The 18,907-nt window shown below is 48.5% G+C and overlaps 1 protein-coding gene across 1 annotated transcript in view; it reads left to right on the top strand.

Moving 5' to 3' along the window:
* PAPPA2 (pappalysin 2) overlaps positions 1-18,907 on the top strand; it is a gene marked incomplete at both ends in the record, with an annotated part of 71,787 nt that overhangs the window by 17,704 nt on the left and 35,176 nt on the right. The window contains 11 exons of the mRNA XM_079536280.1: positions 1,997-2,142; positions 8,171-8,464; positions 8,957-9,149; positions 10,711-10,832; positions 11,822-12,314; positions 12,755-12,883; positions 13,272-13,363; positions 13,619-13,812; positions 15,027-15,161; positions 17,539-17,674; positions 17,901-18,120. Coding sequence (XP_079392406.1) covers positions 1,997-2,142; positions 8,171-8,464; positions 8,957-9,149; positions 10,711-10,832; positions 11,822-12,314; positions 12,755-12,883; positions 13,272-13,363; positions 13,619-13,812; positions 15,027-15,161; positions 17,539-17,674; positions 17,901-18,120 — 2,154 coding nt within the window. The remainder of the gene's footprint in view (positions 1-1,996; positions 2,143-8,170; positions 8,465-8,956; positions 9,150-10,710; positions 10,833-11,821; positions 12,315-12,754; positions 12,884-13,271; positions 13,364-13,618; positions 13,813-15,026; positions 15,162-17,538; positions 17,675-17,900; positions 18,121-18,907) is intronic.

Genomic DNA, 18,907 nt, shown 5'->3' with positions numbered 1-18,907 from the left:
GTGAAGAAGAGATGGTCATCTCATCCCACCGTTAAGTGCTGCCTTATGCTTCAGCCAAGATTTTTCTGCAGTGGCTGATGTTTTGGAACTGCTTTGTCATAGAGAAGGTGGCTGAGACATCCAGGACAGGATGGCCTATCAGAATGGAATTATGGGGAACGTAGTCAGCAGACTCCAATTATTTGATATTCGCAAAGTTGGTAATGACTTCTGAAAACCTATGCTATTTCAGATTCAGCAAGATGGTCACACTTGATTCGATGTGCTACTTCCCACATGCCATCCTGCTCTGGCGTGCTTTTGAAGCCTTGTTCCTTTAAATTTTTGATTCACTTTCTCCTCCTTTTCTTCCATTTGCTGTAGCAACCTCTCTCTTTCTAAACAAGTCTGTTGGTATAATAACTTCGCTAGGGATCTTGCCATTTCAAACAGTGTATTTGCACATTTCTCACTGGCTTCCCTTCTCATTTCACATCTTGGACAATAACATGCCTTTTTCCTCTTAGCCCACGTTTAACTTTTAGTTCTCTCTTCCACAATTCAGCGTGGTGAGGAATGCTCTAATGGATACCACTTTTACAGAAGCTGCTAGTTCAAACACAGCCGGTGAGCCTTCATGGCTGGTCCAGTGCAAAGAAATGGTTGTATTCCCTTTGTGATCCCTCTGCAGGGCTCAAGGATGCCAATTGCTCCTGGAAGCATGGGAATAAGTGAAATGCTTTTCACCACCTTAATGTTGCTGTTGGCCTTATGCTGGGGATTTAGTCATTCTTATGACATATTTCCACAATGGTGCGTTTCCATCATCATTCCACAGTGATGTATTTGAAGCCTTTCCATGTGTTTTCTTTCCCCTTAGGATCTCTTAAGTTAACGCAGCCTTCCCCTTGGCTTCATGAACTGTGGGGTCAGGCTCCTCAGATTTTGAAGACTCAGAGACAGTCTAGGGCTACCTGTCCCAGTGCTGCCTCAGCTCATGAGGTTCATGGCACCAATAGTGGAAACACTAGTAGTTAATTTAAAAGAGCACCTGGCATTTGCAGCAGAGCCCAAGGCCCTACAATCCCACTACTATTTTTATTGGAATTGTTGTTATTGAGTTAAATCCTGATCCTTTAACAAAGCTGAGGACATGAACTCTGTAAAGATCAACACTGCTGGTATACCAGTGAATGCAGAATAGATCTGACCTATGCAAAAAGCACCCCATAGATGGGAGAGCAAAACCTAAACTTCCTGACTACCATTCTTTTTCCAAGCACTGAGACATGCCAGTCCCATGGATGCAGTAAGGATCATTTCAGAGATGACCCAGCACCCACGAGTGCTGCTGCTCTGCTGTTCACAGTAGGACGAGTGCAATGTTTCTTGCCTCTCCCAGTTCATCACCTTCTTGTGCCCTTCAGAAATGGATATCTTGGATATCCCCATTCCAGGTACTTCTTTTTTTATTCCAATAACTGTTTAGTCACAGTTTAGAGACTGGAGGAGAGACAGGCAGCAGTGTGACCATGAGGTTTCCCCACTAAACATGCCCTTTGGTGGAGCCATTTCCAAACTTGCTTCTCTCTCCCTTATTTCAGAGCTCCAGAACTTCTCCTGCAGCCATCCCAGCCCAACCTACTCAGAGATAATTTCTTCAAGGCCAGGCCACACTCCATTTTGAACAGAGCTGGAAGATGTCTTGGAGCAAAATGTTGTTCATACTCTGCTTCCTTGTGCAACATGCAGGCATGGGGGTGAGGCTGCACACCCTCTGATACACTACATACCTGCGTTCTGCAGGGATTCCCCATTCTTCACCACCCACCATACTTGTTGCCTGGAGGAAATGGGTAGAACCGTGGTTGTGAAATCCTACAAACAGATTAAAAACGTTGGCAACAATTCTTTGGATTTGCATGACTGCATCCCACCCAACCGTGGGCTGCTCTCACTTGTCCTCTTTGCTGCATTGATGTGTTTGCTGACTGTCTGCTCTCCCTTGTCCTTGCAGGGCATACATGAGTGTGAAGGAGCTGAAGGAGGCACTGCAGCTGAACAGCACCCACTTCCTCAACGTTTATTTTGCCAGCTCTGTGAGGGAAGAGCTGGCTGGTGCTGCCACTTGGCCATGGGATAAAGAGGCCCTAAGTCACTTGGGTAAGCAAGCTGCCTGACTAACGGGGTCTCAGGGTTTTTCCACTTCTGTCTCAGTTGGCTGTTTGAAAAGATGCACTAGAATTTGTTCTCAGGTAGAGCTGGGAGAAAAAACAAGCTCATATTTTGAGACAAAGACTTTTGTCTTCACTTACAGTATGACTAAGGAAATTCCGGGGTTGATCCTCCAGCTTAGTCCTTCTTTGGCATGGGTTGGCATTTCAGCACTGAGCAATTCTGTTCAGGTAGCCTGTGACATACTGGTGAAGAGATGGTGGGTAGAGCTGCAGGCTCTGGAGAGGGGGCAAGAGTCACCTTAGTCCTGTTGGTTTAGGAAAGGCTGATCCTACAATGGTGTGGGGTGGATTCTCTCAGACTATCCAGACCCCATCCACCAGGATGCTAGGAATGGTCAGCTTCACCAACGAGAAACATAAACAAGGGGTCTCAGCTACTTTAGAGCCAAGATTCCAGATATGAGCTACTCCAGAGCAGAGCACCAAGCACCATCCACTTCCAAATCCAGCTGCAAATGTGAGGATAACTATCAAATTTAAGCCATGTTTTTATAACTTGGCTTGCTACTTGCTGAAGGCATGGTACTCTTTGGCTTCAGTGAATTCAAGGCAGCCCATAAAGGTCATCAGTCCTGGCAAGCTCCAAAATTGTTAAAACTGCAACGCTTCACTAGAACGTAAATGCACTGTGTGTTTTCTCCTATTTCTACCGTCTCTCTTTTTTCCTGCCTCTCCCTCCTCCTCTTCAATGTTGGAGTTTTTTGGCAGAGCTCTTTACACTTTGTAGTCAAAACATCTAAAGTGTTTCTCAATAAGTTACTGGAAATAATTACTCGTGACACCTGCACAGCAGACCTAGACCTTCTGCTTTTACCAGCGTATGATGTGCGACTCTTCAGTTTTACACTACTCTTAAAGACCTGTTTTAAATCTCTTCTTTGCCAGCTTCCCTCCCTCAATGGTTTTTCAATGGCATAGTGCTACAGTCGCTAGTTGAGGAAGGCAAATCTCCATGAAATTTATTCCCTCGGCTTCCAGAAATCGTTTCCAAGGTTCGGCTTGACAATCATCTTCCTACAGCAAGTGCTTCAGCCATACATGTTCTCGTCAGACCCCACCCAATGGCTTGCAAAGGGTTGCACAGAAGGGAAATCAGGGTAACCACTTTAATCAAAAGCTTGCATTTAACTCCGCTCTTGGAGCCCGTGTCCAGCCAGAGCCCTTAGGCAGAGTGGCACCATCTGGAAATGTTGGATCAGGGTTTTACTGCAGAGGTTCAGGGGAAGAGGAGTGTTGGCCTGGCTCTGGTGCCAGAGCTGTGAAGTGTGAAGCTGGATCTGAACTTCTCCGAGGCTCTGGCACAGACCAAAGACTTTGGTTAGAGACTGTCCTTAGGTTTAGGTTTAATGAGCTGGGAAGGGAGGGTGACTGACTGTTCTCTGTAAACAGTAGGCTCGTCAAGTGCTTCGTACCACACACAATGTATATTATTGTCAGCACAGAAGAAATTTAGGACTGAGTAGGAGGTAACTGGAGAATCTGAGTAAATGTGAAGGTACAGCAAGGAGGAAAGAGCAAGGAAATCTTGGGAGGAGTGAATAGTAAATTGAGAAAGTTCTCTGAGCTTTAAGGAACTAGCAGTGGCAAGGGGTGGTGACAGGTCCTCACAGAACACAGGAGCCAGTCTCCAACAAGACACACTCCCTCCCTCCAAGTGATTTCTGCTAGGCTCCTGTCCTTCCTGATGGTCACATTTTAAGGCCAGCCTGTGTTCTCTCTCATCAGAGATACCACACTCTTTGTTCCTTACAGACATAACCCTCCACCAAAACTGTTCTCCTCTACTTTGATTCTCCTACTGAATCAGATTGGTCTTGGAGTTCTACTTGACTTCTAGAAGCTAACCTACCTTCTGGTCACACTCTGCTCTCTACTTGTTTACATATCTCTACCAGAACTGGATGTCCATGGATGAATTCAAGAGAAGTACCACAATACTTCTTTCTCCAACTCTTTTCTTCAGTTTCAACCCTTTCTTTCATCCCAACACCCATAGAATGACTGTTCTCAAGTTACTGTTCTTCACTCTGCCAGTAGTTTTTCAGTCTGGGCTTTGAACTCTGTAGAAACTCTTTCATAACACCTGAGCATATCCACTGAGCAGGCCCTCTCCACATTCCTACAAGCATTTCCACTTTCTGCAATCCCTCAGCCAACTAGTAACACGATGGAAAGCACAGCAATAACAGCAAAGCAGCAAGGTCCTTTGTTGTAGTAAGTGAGGGCTTGCACAAACACAACAACTACAAGCACAGAAAGAAATAAAAAACTTCTTACCTTCAAGAGACCCCAGGTGTGGCAAGAATCTCCAGCAAGATCCCCTTGCCCCCACTGCCAGCCCTTAAATGAGGTCAGGGAAGGGGTGGGTCCTGGCTCCATCCCTTCTGGTCACTCAGCTTCATTGCACCTGAGCTCTCTGGGGTTGGCCCTGCCTTCCCACCAGGTGCTCCATCACTGCTTCAAGCTGTGACTTAGCATTTCTTCTACAAAATACCGGCAAGCAGCAACTGTGCTCACTGAAGTGCAAAAGACAATGACTGACTTGGAGAACATGACCCAGTCTGTGGTGTTTCTGTAGGCCATGTTTCAGCTGCTATAGCTACAAGACAGAGATAACTTGCAGCCAGCCAGCAGCAGAGGCAAAATCTGAAGTCTGTTTGCACTTCTCCATGTAGCCATAATTACTACCTCGATGTTTCCACTATGCTCACAGTGAGTTCTTCTCAAATTCAGCGTGTTCTTGCTTGGAATCCAGAGTTCATATTCTGAGAACTTTCTTGTGCATCTCTTTAACTACAAAAGACAGGGATGAAGAATTCCCATCCTATACAAAATTCATCCCTCCGCAACAAAAAGCCTTATCTCAGAATCCCAGCAACGCAATAATATAAACACTTTAAATTTTGTGTATCTGCAGGAGAACTGTATTTGCACAAACACGGTAGGAAGGCAACAGAATCATGAATATTTGAAGTTATAAACGTTTTCGGTGGTTATATAAGCTGAGGCCATCTTCTGTAGTTATATAAGCAGAGGCCAGCTCATATATCTGGCTGAGGTCACTGGATCCTGAAGGAGGGCCAGTCGTTCCATCAAAGGTACCTTAGGCAATGGCCATCTTCCTGTCTGACTAACGGTCATGGGTTTGTTCCATTAATTGCTGTGACTCAGTGCTTGGGGAAGGCTGGCCTGTGAGACAGGTTTAGCCTTGCAGTTTGCTGTTCCTGAGCGTGTGTTCTCTGAAACAGTCCTGAACCAAGAGCAGTTTGGCTTCTTTGGGGTCAACGTGAAGCAGAGCCCATCTGCATTTGCTCGGTCATTACAACCAGAAGAGTGAGGTCCTGGGACTGGGAGCTCCTGGTTGTGTAAACGGTGATCCTGGGGGTCAGGCATGAGAAGGAGGGCTCAGTTCAGTCCATCTCCTAGAGGAGAGACAGAGATGAGGGGAAGGTCTGATGTGCAGAGTGCCAGAGAGGAGACTGGTCTTGGAGAAATGGGATGATGCAAACACTTCCTTAGCTTCACAGCTAGGACCCTCCAAGAGGGCAAACAAAGCATCCGGGTCTGAAGCAGGGGCTCTCTGCAGCTCTTTGCTCACCAGGAAGCTGGGGGAGAATGGAGGTTCTGGAAATCAGGCACAGTTCTCATGCTGTTTTTAATCCTGCCATCTAATTAGCCACACAAAGTACTAAAAATACAAATGTCCTCATGGAGTGTGGGGGAGGAATGGGCTAGGGGAAGCCAGCAGCAAAGAGGGAGCAATAGGGTATCCCAGCCTTGGCATCTCTCCCTCCCCTGCGACAGCTCTCTCCCTCCTTGTATTGGAATCCCATTTTTTTTTCCCCCTGTTTGGGAAGAATATCGGGTTTCTGCTGGAAGGAGGACAGTTTGGTTGCAGAGCCTCTGGTGCCCCTCTGACCGTCTCTGTGGTTAGTGCTGCAGGATGCATGCAGGGCTTTCACATTTCACTTCTTTTATTTATGAACATTATTTTCTTTCTGCATGCACATTCCTCCTTCCAGACCTTTGGGCAGGCAGCTCCCCGCCTTGTTCAGGCTTGGGTTTGGCTGCAGAGATGTCTTTTCTTTCTGTTTTGTTTTGACTGAAGTGAAAAGTAGCTTTCTCTCTCCCCACTGGGCTCTCCACCTATGGGGTGCCCTCTGTATTACTTATCAGCCTGATAAATGGGAGAGGGTCAGCGTACAGAACCCTTCTGAATGAGAGGACACAACTGAACGTGGAGGTGCTGAAAGGATTTTCAACCCCTCAGCTCCTTATGGATCGAAACCAGTCATAAACCAGTAGGAACAGGAGCTTAAGCAGTGCAAGCTCCTTTGCTCTGGTGTTCTACAACTGGGGTGAAAGAGAACACAGCAATGTTGTAACCATCCTTTCTCTGGGACGACAAACTGCCCTCCATGCAGGAGAAAGAACAACCAGCATGAGTTTTCAGCTAGGATATGGTGCCACGTCACAGCTTGTTGTTGTCTCCCACCTTTCCACACACCACACAACACAGGACACTCCATAGAAGATGCCACCCCTATTTCTTCACCCCCCCCCTTCAACCTGTTGGGTTTGTAAGCATTGCTCAGGACACCTCTAAGGGCTCCTTTCCAGCCCAACCCAGTGTTTGTCCAGCATGGCTCCACAAGAGGAGTCACAGTTCTGCTGATCCCCTGCCAGGGACACTGTGATCTGGAGGCAGCCCTCTCTTGGAAGGAATGCCCTGTACTCGAGGACATGAGGGAGTCTGGTAGTGCACGGAGCTGATTCAGGAGCAGAATTCAAGCTGTCCTTGCTGTGGCTGGAGATGGGATCACACCGTGGCCCTCTGCCAGTTTTAATTTTGCTGGCAGGGGCAGCAATCAGAAGCAAAGATGCAGTAGCCGAAACTTTGCTGCGAGGTAGCTGGCACAGAAAATCCTCCAGGCAAAGGAGGGAGCAAGCTGTGTCAGAGCCAACTATACACTGCACTGCCATTCAGGACAGCTAGGTTAACAGCAGTGGGATAAAACCAGCTTGCCATGCCATTCTGCTTTTGCTCCTGCACCATAGGCAGCGTGGAGGAGATAGGGGAGCAAGGAAGGGGGAGGAGATGGCTACTGAAAAGCAAGAGAACGGGGAGAAAGGAAGAAGAGTTTCCACTGAGGTCTCCATTTGGGCAGAATAAAGAAAAGGAAGGAAGAGAGGAGAAGAGGGAGAAGTTTTGTTCTGGAGCACCCAGCATGGGCAGTTTCCCAGCAGGTGTGGCATACAGCCATTACAGAACTTGCACCCTGGAGCAGAAGTCAGAGATGTTGGCATTGAGCAAAGGCTCTGCTCCTTTTAGCTTTCCTCAGCATCACTGCTCCTTGCTTTTCTCACTGCAGGCAGGTGGGCAGGAAGGAGAAACGCTGTGTCCTGCAGGGTGTTTGGGACAAGGTCAGTATGGACCTGCCCCTGCTTTTCAGTCTTCTTTTGGGCTCATGCTGAATGTTGCTTCCAGCTGGCAAAGCCAAGTGTGTCAGGACTTTGCTAAGCACTTGTTCTCCTCTTCTGCCTTAGGAGCAGACATCAGCTTTAGCCACCTGAGCCTGCAGGCAAGCTGTCTAACCTAGGGGGAGATCTTTTGTCCTCTGGTTCAAAAGACAATCACTGCAAACTCGTTACATTTGCTCTGGCTCCAGACTTTGCTTGGAGTTGTGTGCACCAAAGCAGATGCTGACTTATGGGAAAAGACACAGAGGGAAATGCTAGCTGAAATTATTGAAAGCTTTGAGGGCATCAGTGTGAAAAAAGAGGAGAAACCACTCGATCTTTTCCTGCGGGAACGGTGGATATGTCCACCTTCAGGTCTGAATCTGGCATCTCAGCTGTGATCTGAGCAGCACAGAGTTTCAGTCAGCACAGGTGAGTCACTGCAGCCTGCTGTCACTTGCTCCTCATGATGTTCTCCGTGCTTGCAATTTCAGGTGGTGTTGTTCTCAACCCTGCGTATTACGGCATGTCTGGCCACACGAACACCATGATCCACGAGGTGGGGCACGTCCTGGGGCTGTACCACGTCTTCAAGGGAGTGAGTGAGCGGGAATCTTGTGATGACCCCTGCAGGGAGATAACTCCATCTATGGAGACAGGAGACCTCTGTGCTGACACTGCCCCGACCCCAAAGAGCAAGCTCTGCCGGGACCCAGACCCTACCAACGACACCTGTGGCCAGATGTATTTCACGGGAACACCCTTCAACAACTACATGAGTTACACTGGTGAGCTGCTAGAAATTGGAAGGGGTGAGCGTTGCTAGTAAGCTGGGTTTCTCTTCCTTCCACCTTCACACACAGCCCCCCTTTTTGTGTGCTCCTCTCTGGTGGGCAGGGATGCGACAGGCTGAGGTCAACACGTAAGAATGTAAAGTCGGACCTTCGCGTTCAGCCCTTTGGGTTCTATTTCTGAGGGCGTGCTGAGATGGGACGGTGTTCCTCCTATCAGCATAGGAGCATCGAAGCCTGCAGAGCAATTCTGCTGTATGGCAGGGTGATGGGCCTCGCAGATCGGAGCCGCCGTGCGGCTGCTGAGGCAGCGCCATCTTGTGGCATTGGGGACACACGACACCAGCGAAGCCTGGCCGGGGAGCCGCAGGCGTCTTGCACTCATCCCCCGAAAGAGCGTTTGGGGATCGGGGAAGATGCACGCTGCCGTGCCCCCCATCCAGTCCTTGCCACCCCCAGCTCGACCTATATGTTTCCCTTCGTTCCCAGACGATGACTGCACCAACACCTTCACCCCCAACCAAGTGGCCCGGATGCATTGCTACCTGGACCTGGTGTACCAGCGCTGGAGCCAGGGCAAGAAGCCCACGCCCATCCCCATCCCACCCATGGTCACGGGGCAGACGCAGGATTCCCTCAGCATCTACTGGCTGCCCCCCATCAGCGGTGTGATCAACGAGAGGTGAGAGCTGCTGCTGTGATGCTTGCTGCAATGGTCTGGAGCTTGCACAAGAGCCTGATGAAGGGTCCAAGAAGCCCCCTGAGGTCCAGACTCAATCTTAAAGCTCTCTGCCCATATGCTGCAGCTGAAGCCTCATGAGCGATGTTCTCCTTGCATTGGCTTGTATGAGTGAGGATCTGCTGGCAAAGCTGCTCAGCACAGAGCTGGGAGGTGGACAGGAGCCTTTCTGGAGTCGGTGAAGGCTTTGAGGGGGCTGGCATGCCTTTCACACCCCCCGCCAGCTGGCAAGCCTCAGCCGATCCATACGGGCAGCCATCGCTGCAGCTGCCTGGTGATGAGGGGAGATACACAGCCCCCAACCTTTCCCTGCCCCTGGGCAGCTCCAGCAGAGCCCCCTGCTATGAGAGCAGGCTGCTGCACCAGGCTTTGCCACCAGCCTTCTGCTGTCGGGGTGCTGGGAGGGGAAGCCAAAGAGTGATGGGAGGCGATGCCAATTCTTAAACCCAAGAGTGCAATCACGGAATGAAAAATGAGCTTCATTTAGCACTTATTGTATAAAATAGCCATTTACTAGGAGGAAATGCAGCCTTGTGGTTAAGGCAGGGAGCTGGAACCGCAAAAGCTGGGTTTCGTTCCCAGTGCTGTCACAGGCTCCCGGTGTAAGTAACTGGGGGTAAGTCAGGAAACGTTTCAAGCAGGAGAAACAATGCTGAGGAATCAGAGTCATTGAGCTAGCGAGCTGTGCACAGCCTCAGTGTCTTCTCTTCCTCCTGATAGTGCTGGGAGGTCAACGGAGATCTGGACAAGCCTCCAGCACTTCTGCTAAGCAGCCCCTCTTACTAAAACTGTCCAGTTTCCACCAAGTTTCAGGTCTGTGCTTTTATTACTGGACAAGAGGAGACTTTGAAGTTGTTTTAAAGATTTTTTGCAGAGCTGTCCTTTGTAGTTCAAACAAAAAACATTGTTTAAGGGCAGCTGGGACAAGCAGAGGGTCTGTGCTCTCTGCCTTCTCAAATAAATGGTGATGGGCAAGAGCCTGACCCCTGCCCAGACATGAGAGCCTCACAGTGCTCATGGCATTGAGTCAACCCAACAAATCACTTTGGTGGGACTGGAGCAGTTTGTGAGCAGACTCTTCCAGGACTCTCTGGGACTACCCAGAGGGAATCATAGAATCATAACATTTGAAAAAAGACCTCAAAGGACATCTAGTCCAACTATCAACCCACTCCACCATGCCCACCAAACCATGTCACTCAGTGCCACATCTCCACAGTTCTTGAACACCTCCAGAGACCGTGACCCCACCACCTTCCTGGCAGCTTGTTTGAATGCCTTGCCACTCTTTCTGAGAATATATATTTTTTTCTAATACCCAATCTGAACCTCCCCTGGCACAACTTGAGGCCATCCCCTTTTGTCCTATTGCTGTTACCTGGGAGAAGAGGCTAGACCCCTAGAACGAAATCTAGGTAGACTACGATCCTGCCTGGGTAAACTTGGATGGTAAATGAACTGGTCACAAGTACACATGTTGTTCCTCTGCATCTCTGGTCTGCAGGGAACTGGACCCGCTCTGCGATGACTGTGCTGAGGACGGCACTTTTCGGCAATATGTGCACGAGGCCTCATCCCCTCGTGTCTGTGATTCCTCTGGCTACTGGACCCCAGAAGAAGCAGAAGGTAAACTCTTCTCTTTCCTTGGCTGTGAATCCCCCGAGCAGAGATGAGGTTGGAAAAAGAAAATGGAGCCTTTCTCTGAGAGAGCTAATTGTCTGCTTGTCAGGGAGGCTCACTAATGCAGGAGAAAAACAGGTGAAGCGATCTCACAGGCTGTCTGTAGTGTCCATGCTGTTGTTGGAAGGTGTGGATCCAGAGGACCTGGATCTGGTCCTGTGGAGGCTGGTTCTGTGCATTTGCATGTGCATCAGCCACCAAGGCTGACAGAAAATGAGTGAGGGCTGAGAAAGTACAGCTTGGACTTCATTGTCCCCATGGATTGAAGCCCATGCACTGAGAACACGAGTGTCAGGATGTAGCTGATGCTCAGCATCTGAAAACTCATCTCTAGATTTTGCATTTCATGGAATTATCACTTGCCAGCAGTACAAATCACACACACATGCACAAAGGCAAGTTGAAGAAATACACAAATTTGTGCTTATTCAGTGATACCAAACAAATGAAAGCTTGGCTCATTTATCTTCAGTGGTTCCTGTTTCCCCCGCCTGTCTGATTCACTGGCAAATTAAAACTACAGCTGGAAGTATTAGATGTTATTTTCTCCTTTGCATCAGCCTGTAATTACCACAAGCGCATGTTGGCTCTGTTGAAAAAGAGACAGGTTTGGGGTTTTTTAGAAGACTGATGCAGGCTTTAAACAGATGCAGGCTTTGAACTACTGGGCCCCAGGGGATGCTTGCAGTTTTTGGTGAAGATGAGAGTATTTCACTACACAAGAAATCTGGTGATGCTTGGTGGGACTGAAAGCCCAGAGCTACCTTTCTCCTGCTGAGTACAATAGAAATGCACTAGGTCTGCACCTGATGCAGCATGCATCTCCTCATCTCCATTGGTTGAATGGCAGTAAGACAAGACTATGCAGATCTGATGCTTGTGTGTGTAACCAGGAGGTGGGTCCTCACCTTTTGCTCTTCACTCCTCCTGCCCAGGCCCCCCAGATGTGGACCAGCCCTGTGAGCCCAGCCTGCAGGCCTGGAGCCCGGAACTCCACCTCTACCACATGAACATGACAGTGCCCTGTCCCCAGCCGGATGGCTGCATCCTGGAGCTGCGCTTCCTGCACCCTGTCTACCCCGACTCCCTCACTCTCTGGACCACGTACCTCTCCACAGATGCTCCCAAGGCACTGGCTGACATTGAAATCCTGATGGAGCAGGGGGAGTCCATCCATTTAGGCCCGCTGGACACTTACTGTGACGTTCCCTTTACCGTAAAGCTCAACATCCACAAAAAGGTGTCCGGGGTCAAAATCTACACCTTTGACGAGAGGATGGAGATAGACACGGCCCTGCTGACCTCCCTCCCTCACAGTTCCCTCTGCTCCTCCTGTAAGCTCATCCAGTACCGCGTCCTCCGGGATCCCCCTTTTGCCAATGGTTCCCCTGCCACCTCTGTGCAGGTGCACCGTGAGTTTGTCGACACGTGAGTGCTGCCTTTTGGTGCTAGTGTGAGTTCTTATTGTGAGAACTGCCGTGCTCAATGCTGTGAGCAGATTCCTTGTTCAGAGTTCAGGAAGTCTGCTGCAGCCCCGTTGTGCTAGCACAGCCCTTGCTAACGAGAAGCAGCTCGTTAAACCCAGAAACATAACCAGTAAAATGATTGTTAGAGTTAATGCAACTTCTTCCCAGCTCAGACCCTAGGGGAAAAAAAAAAAAAAAAAAAGGCAGGCTCCTCTGCATGACATAGCAGCAACCCTCTTCCCACAGCCCCTGCCTCTGGCATTTTAATGTACGAAGACATATATCAAACCATGATGCTGCCTGGGTACAGACATATGATTTTTATAGCCTGGGTGAGCAAATTTGTTGCAGATGAATGGATTCTTCTCTCCTGCTCTTTGTTCATGCTTTCTGTTCCTGCAGGGAAGTCACCCCTGGGCAAGTGTACCGCTATCAGGTGCAGGCAGTCTCTGGAACAACCTTGGGAGAAGCATCCCCACCACTCGTACATGTCCATGGAGCACCCTACTGTGGGGATGGAAAGGTGACTGTGTAAGTCAAGAAACCCCTTCCTCTCAGTGGAGGGTCTTGAAGCTGTCGGGTCACCCTGCTCCAAAGAGAATCATGGGGTTGGTCCTCCAGTGAGGGGTATATGACTGTTGAATCCTCCCATCAGAATGGGCTATAGAGCTTACGTTTGTGAAACATCGCATGTAAAGGAGATGGAGGCACTCTGTGTGAGGGGCAGGGTCTGGATGAGCAATCCAACCTGAGCACTCTCCCTTTTTTAATCTCCTGGAAAGATGTGTCCCCTTCCTTTATTTCACATGTTGTCCTTTGGAAATGGACCCAAGACATGGAGTCCTCACTTGTTATTAGGAAGAAGCATCTAGGAAATGTGAGTCAAAGGTGTGAAAAAATCCTGCTGTGGTCCTTATAGGAGCCTGGAAGAAGAATGCGATGATGGGGATTTGCTGGATGGAGATGGCTGTTCCAGGAAGTGTAAAAAGGAAAAAGGCTTCAACTGTGTGGGTGAGTCCAAACGGATTTAGGCAACCTTACTCAGCAGTGTACTGCTCAAGCAGTGAACTACTCACACCTCCCTCATCGCAGTCCATAGCACCACATCACAATAAAATGTCAGTCTGCAGCTGGGGTCATCTCCAAGGCATGCCAGGTCCTTGAGATGGGAAATCCCAAGGCCAAGTGGCCAGCATGCCTCCTAGGACAGGAAATATGTGTGGCTGGATCTCAGTTTGTAAGCAGGGCATTCTCCATCTCCTCTAGGGGAGCCAAGCCTGTGCTATGTGCATGATGGAGATGGTGTGTGTGAGCCCTTTGAGAAAACCACCAGTGTCATGGATTGTGGTCCCTACACACCAGATGGATTCATGGACCTGTGGGCAGCAAAAGCTTTTGCCTCTCATCAGGATGAGAAGTCCTGCCCTGTTTCCTTGGTCACCGGAGAGCCCATTGCGAAGGTGAGATTAGGCATGATAAAAACTAAAAAAAATAAAAATAAAAAAGTCTTTAGGTCTTTTCTAGCAATGTCCATGTAGTAAAGCTGGGGAATTCGCTGCCTGTGCAGGAGTGTACTAAAGAAGAAATAAAAATAAATAAATAAATAAATCAGTGCAACTCTGGACTACTGTGTTCCCATGCAGAGAGCCAGCAGATGACTGGGACATTTCTTACATCCCTCTTTCAGCAGTTCCTAGGGCCAGGAACTGCAGTGCATGGAGGTCTCATCCAAACAAGGAGCATCTCCTCTGCACCATACAGTTTGACAGATAGTGACCACCCCATCCCATCAGCTTGATATGCAACTTGGAGCGTATGAGCAGTGCTATAAAGTCAAATAAATAAATAAATAGAATACCCTATAAGGTGAGGGCCTGAAAGGATAAAAATCACACATGCATCAACATCTGCGTTGCTCTCAAGCTCTCTGTTCTGGAGCCAAAGCAAAAATCAATGGGAGAATTCCCATCTTTCATATAGGTTTTGGAGCAGGGCCCTGGAGGTCTAGAATGGGATTTCACATGATCAGTTTTAACATAATGTGTGTGTATTCTTTGCTAACAAACTGAAGAAGGGGAAGAAGCGTAGAGAGGGCACATATTTAGCTATCTGCACATGCACTTCAGTTGACCTAATGTAAGGCACATCCTTCACAAGATTCAAATCATCATTAAATTGTTAGTTCACATGTGTTTAGTGAGCAGCCTTGGCCTCAGGTGCCTGCTGCTCTAGGAGGACACATGTACTTATCTCCTAGGCTTTGTCCTGCAGGCCTATGGAGATGGCTGAGGTTACTGATGTGGCTGAAATCTGGCATTCAGGCAAACAGTTTGCATCTTCAGATCTTGTTGACTCAGTCACAGAGACTGTGGTCCTCCTACCATCTTAGAGCCTGGTCATTACTGCCAGTCATTAGCCCCACAGGTGCTACCTCAAGATCTTATTTACAGCATCCTAAAAGGACAAAAGTCTAATGTGCATGTGGTGGATGTTTAGCTGTCAGTCCCACAAACTAACTACCTTCATGCTAGGAAATACCATGTCTCTGCTTCACATTGCATTGTGCCTTACTTTAGAGAATAAGAGAACTTGCAAAACCTTTCTCCCACTTTCTTCTCTTCTTTCTGTATTAAAAAAAAAAAAAAAAAGCAAACCAGAAATGCTCTCCTTTCAGGCATGTAAATCCTACCTTCACGCTGTGCCAAAGGACCTTTCCCAGGCTGCTTGGTTCCCATGCGCTCCCAGCCAAGAGAATGCTCAGGATCCAGATGAGAAGATGCCCTTGAGCGGAGAGAGAGTTTGGCTGAAGGTAAGCAAGGTGTGCAGTCAGGGATGAGAGGATTCGCTTGCCTTTGCCCCAGCACTTTGGTGACCAGAGCCACTTCTTTTCTGTCCTTCTGTAGGAGCTATAGGAGTCTTAACTGCTGCTCAGATAGGGCTGTGTACCTCACTGAACTCTTTGTAAAGCCCACAGCAGCCAGCCACGGTATGCAGGTGCTGCCCCTGCTGACCCCATACCAGTCCTGGGGGCTTTGGGGCTTTCAGGAGAGAGCCTGGAGCATCAGACCTCTTCATCCCAGCAGGCAGAGGAGCAGGGAATGGAAGAGCCAAGGGTTAGACCTAAGTGATTTTTACAGCACTGATTTTCTGGCTGCAGCCGTGGTGCAGAGGTTTCATGGCTCCTGTCTGGTGTTGCTGGAAAGCTGGGCTTGCTGCCTCCTTGCAGCCTGAGGAACACCTGGCCTGCATTGCTGGAGGCCTTTTACACAGCACATCAGCCTGGGGCTCTCAGAATCACACGGCAGAACCACAGAACAGCTTCAGCTGGAAAGGGCCTTAAAAATCATCTAATTCCAACCCGCTGCTGTGTGCAGGGCTGCCACCCACTCAAACCAGAGTCAAACTTTGCTGCTGCCTCTCTACCCTCTGAGCTCCTCTGCTTCTCCAAAGAGATTCCTTAAACTGATGTGTTTTTTTTTTCCCTTCCTTCTGTCTGTGCTCACAACCTACTTTCCAGCTTCAGTCTTTAGTGCCAGCCATGACAAATGGACCTCCTTTCTTCTTTTGCTAAGCACGAAGGCAGAAATCTCCCTCTGCCCTACCTAGATGAAAGCTTGCTTTCCACCTCTCACCAGGGGTTAAAGCATGTTCCAGTTTTATTGGAGCTTGTGGTCAGTTCTCTTCCTCTATGGATGTTTATATTAAAGACTTTCATTACTGGTTCTCCATGCTCTCTTTAAGAGTGCTATTATTTTCCATCCATAAAATTATTTATGGACTAGTAATAAATATGCCTCTTTTTTTCTCCTTTTTTTTTTTTTTTTTTTTTTTTTCCTTAATAGTTTGCCTGATTGGTAACATATTGGGTTGGGAAAGATGGATTCTTGTTGACAATTTACTTAGCACACCCGCCTGCATGGCCAGGAACTGTTCACACATGCATGTGCACAGTTTCATGGCTACCAATCCCCATGGCCATTTTAGAGCTGCACCTGTGTCATGAAGGCTAAAAACATGCCACAAGGCTTGTCATAGGGTAGGAATTGCTTCCCACTGTCTTGCTGAAGAGGTGGCACCAATGAGCAAGGGAAACTTTGGGTCAGGCTGTAGGCAGGCTGAGGGCAAGAGGTGCACATGGCTGTGCCACCTAATGAGGCATCTACTGTGCAGATGGGAATAATTACCATTTGCAGATCTGTGGCCATGCTTTGTTCTCTGTTTCCAACACATCTGAGGAAGAGAGGAATCAAAATCACTTGGAGGCAAGTCAGGATGCGTAACACACAGGAAATTAAACAGGAAGGGGGAGAGAGAGGGAGAAGAGAAATTAAGATAGCTTGCTGTGGTCAAGCATGAAATATGTAAAAATAAATTAAAAATATGAAGAAAAAAAAAAAAAAAAAAAAGGAAAGAACTGGGATGTTAAATGAGTCAGCTGCTGTGGCTTTAACTTGGGGCCACTCTGCAGGCTGGCAGACCTGAGCTGATGCAGAAGGATTTCTCCTGCTCCAGTCTATGCCAATGTCTCTTCCACCCTTTGTATGCTGAGTGAGGGTGGGGAACAGTGGGGATAATACCTTCCTCAGCCCCATACCAGCACTGGGGTAGAGCCGAATCCCACAATACCTATAAGCAATGCCTGATGTGATCAGCTGGGACTTCTCCCAAACACAGCTTTGCTTTGAATTCCTGGGATCCAAGTATACTTACGTTCAACAGAAACACTCTGTAGAGTGGATCTGAATCAAAACACATCTCGGTGCCAGGGTAGGGGAGAAAAACATTGCTACCCTCTTACTTCCAAGGAACATCTGCCCCACCGTACTCGATGGCATGCATTTCCTGGTTGTCTCCTGTAGCTTTCATGGCTGCAGACAAGCAGGAAGCTGTCGGCTCCTTGAGCAGGCAGGACATTCTGCCACAAATCTTTCCCCATGCTGACTGACAGACAGCCCACAGTCACTCCAAGTGCTGGGGCCAGTTCTCATCCTCAACAGAAATATTGCAGTGGTGCTATTCGTGGCTGTGCTCTCTAGATGCACCACTTGTGGTGTGCATGGAAGGTGAGAGAGGGGGCTGTCTGGGTTTTGGTTAAGAGCTACCCTAGTCCACCTCTCTCCCTCGGGATCACACAGGTTACATTAGGTGTCCTCGCTCTCAGGGTCTCCTTTGCTCTCCTTGCCCAGGTGTGCTTCGAGAGACCCGTGGTGCCAACCGCCGTCCTACTCTTCCTGGCCTCTGATGGCACCATCTCAAGCAACCAGCACAAACCCCGGGTGACCGTCCAGCTGGGTGATGTGGATGGGCTGAACCACTCTTTGGGTGAGCATCCTGTGTATTGTGCCACCTGTCCATAGTGTCTTGGTAGGGACACTGGCAGCCATCTGTCACTGATTTGGGAGCTGGTATCCCTCTTTCACCTTGCAACACTTTCTGCTTCCCAAACATTGTTCCAAGCTGATCCATTGGAATGTATGGGCAAGCAGGAGAAGAAAACCAAAATGAGAGAAAGAGCTCCCAGCTAGCAACTTCTTTCTACTTCTTGCAGGGACACATGAGCTGTCATGCCAGCAAAACCCACTCATCATTAGCGTGACCCACGGGCAGGAGCCACCATCCCTCTGGGCTGGATCAATGCTGCTTAACTTCTCCTCACCACTTGTGGGCATTGCAGCTGTGGCCCTACGGACACTGGCTGTGCCCAGCCCCTCCGAGCCCTCCATCTGCCTGCTGCAGCACAAGGAAGGACATGGCCAGCAACACTACAGGTATTGCCTCCCCAGGTTCTCCTCCAGGGGCTCTGGGCTTCAATTATAATGTTTTTACATCTATATGCTTGCAAGCACGAACTTGAGTGGTGGGATTGGATCTGATGGCTTTCAGAGCTCCCTTCCAACCCCAACAATTGTGATTCACTCTTTGAGTTTTTTCATGGCTATTCTCTGGTGGGTTTGGAGCTGTCACTGGAAAGTCCAGTGTCAGTAGACTCGATTTGTTTATATTGCTGTGGAGGAAATAGGGCTGGGGAAAAAAAAATTAGCATATGCTTGTGCATCTGTATAGAGCTACACTAAAGGGCTGTTTCCTAATGGCAAAACAAAGTTCTCCCTTCTAAGAAGTTGTTAGTGAAGGGTACTGAAGCTGAAACATGGGTTTCTTCTATATACACTTTACCAACATCAAGATCATCAAATCCAACTGTTGACCTGTCACCATCATGTGCAATACAATATCATCTTATGTCACCCCATTCTTCCACACACCACTGGGCACATTGATCCCCACTGCAGCTGGCACCCTCCTTGTGCTGACTTGTGCTGCCTCACTACAGTTTGCTGGTATAACAGTAGCAGCCACACGCTAATTAATTGATGTCAGGCACTCAATGGTGCCCACCTGTCTTTGTAAAGCTGTAAATGAGAGGCAGTGTTTACAGAATGGGGAGCTCTTTCCAAGCAAGAAAAGTGAGGAAAAACACAAGGACCAATATCCAACGTAGACTAAGCCAAGAGCACGCCAGAAATGCAGATGCAAGAAGGATGAGGGGCATTGTGC

Source organism: Tetrao urogallus, assembly GCF_951394365.1.
Source record: "Tetrao urogallus genome assembly, chromosome: 5".
Classification (NCBI taxonomy): domain Eukaryota; kingdom Metazoa; phylum Chordata; class Aves; order Galliformes; family Phasianidae; genus Tetrao; species Tetrao urogallus.
This window is presented reverse-complemented; position numbering and strand designations above follow the sequence as displayed.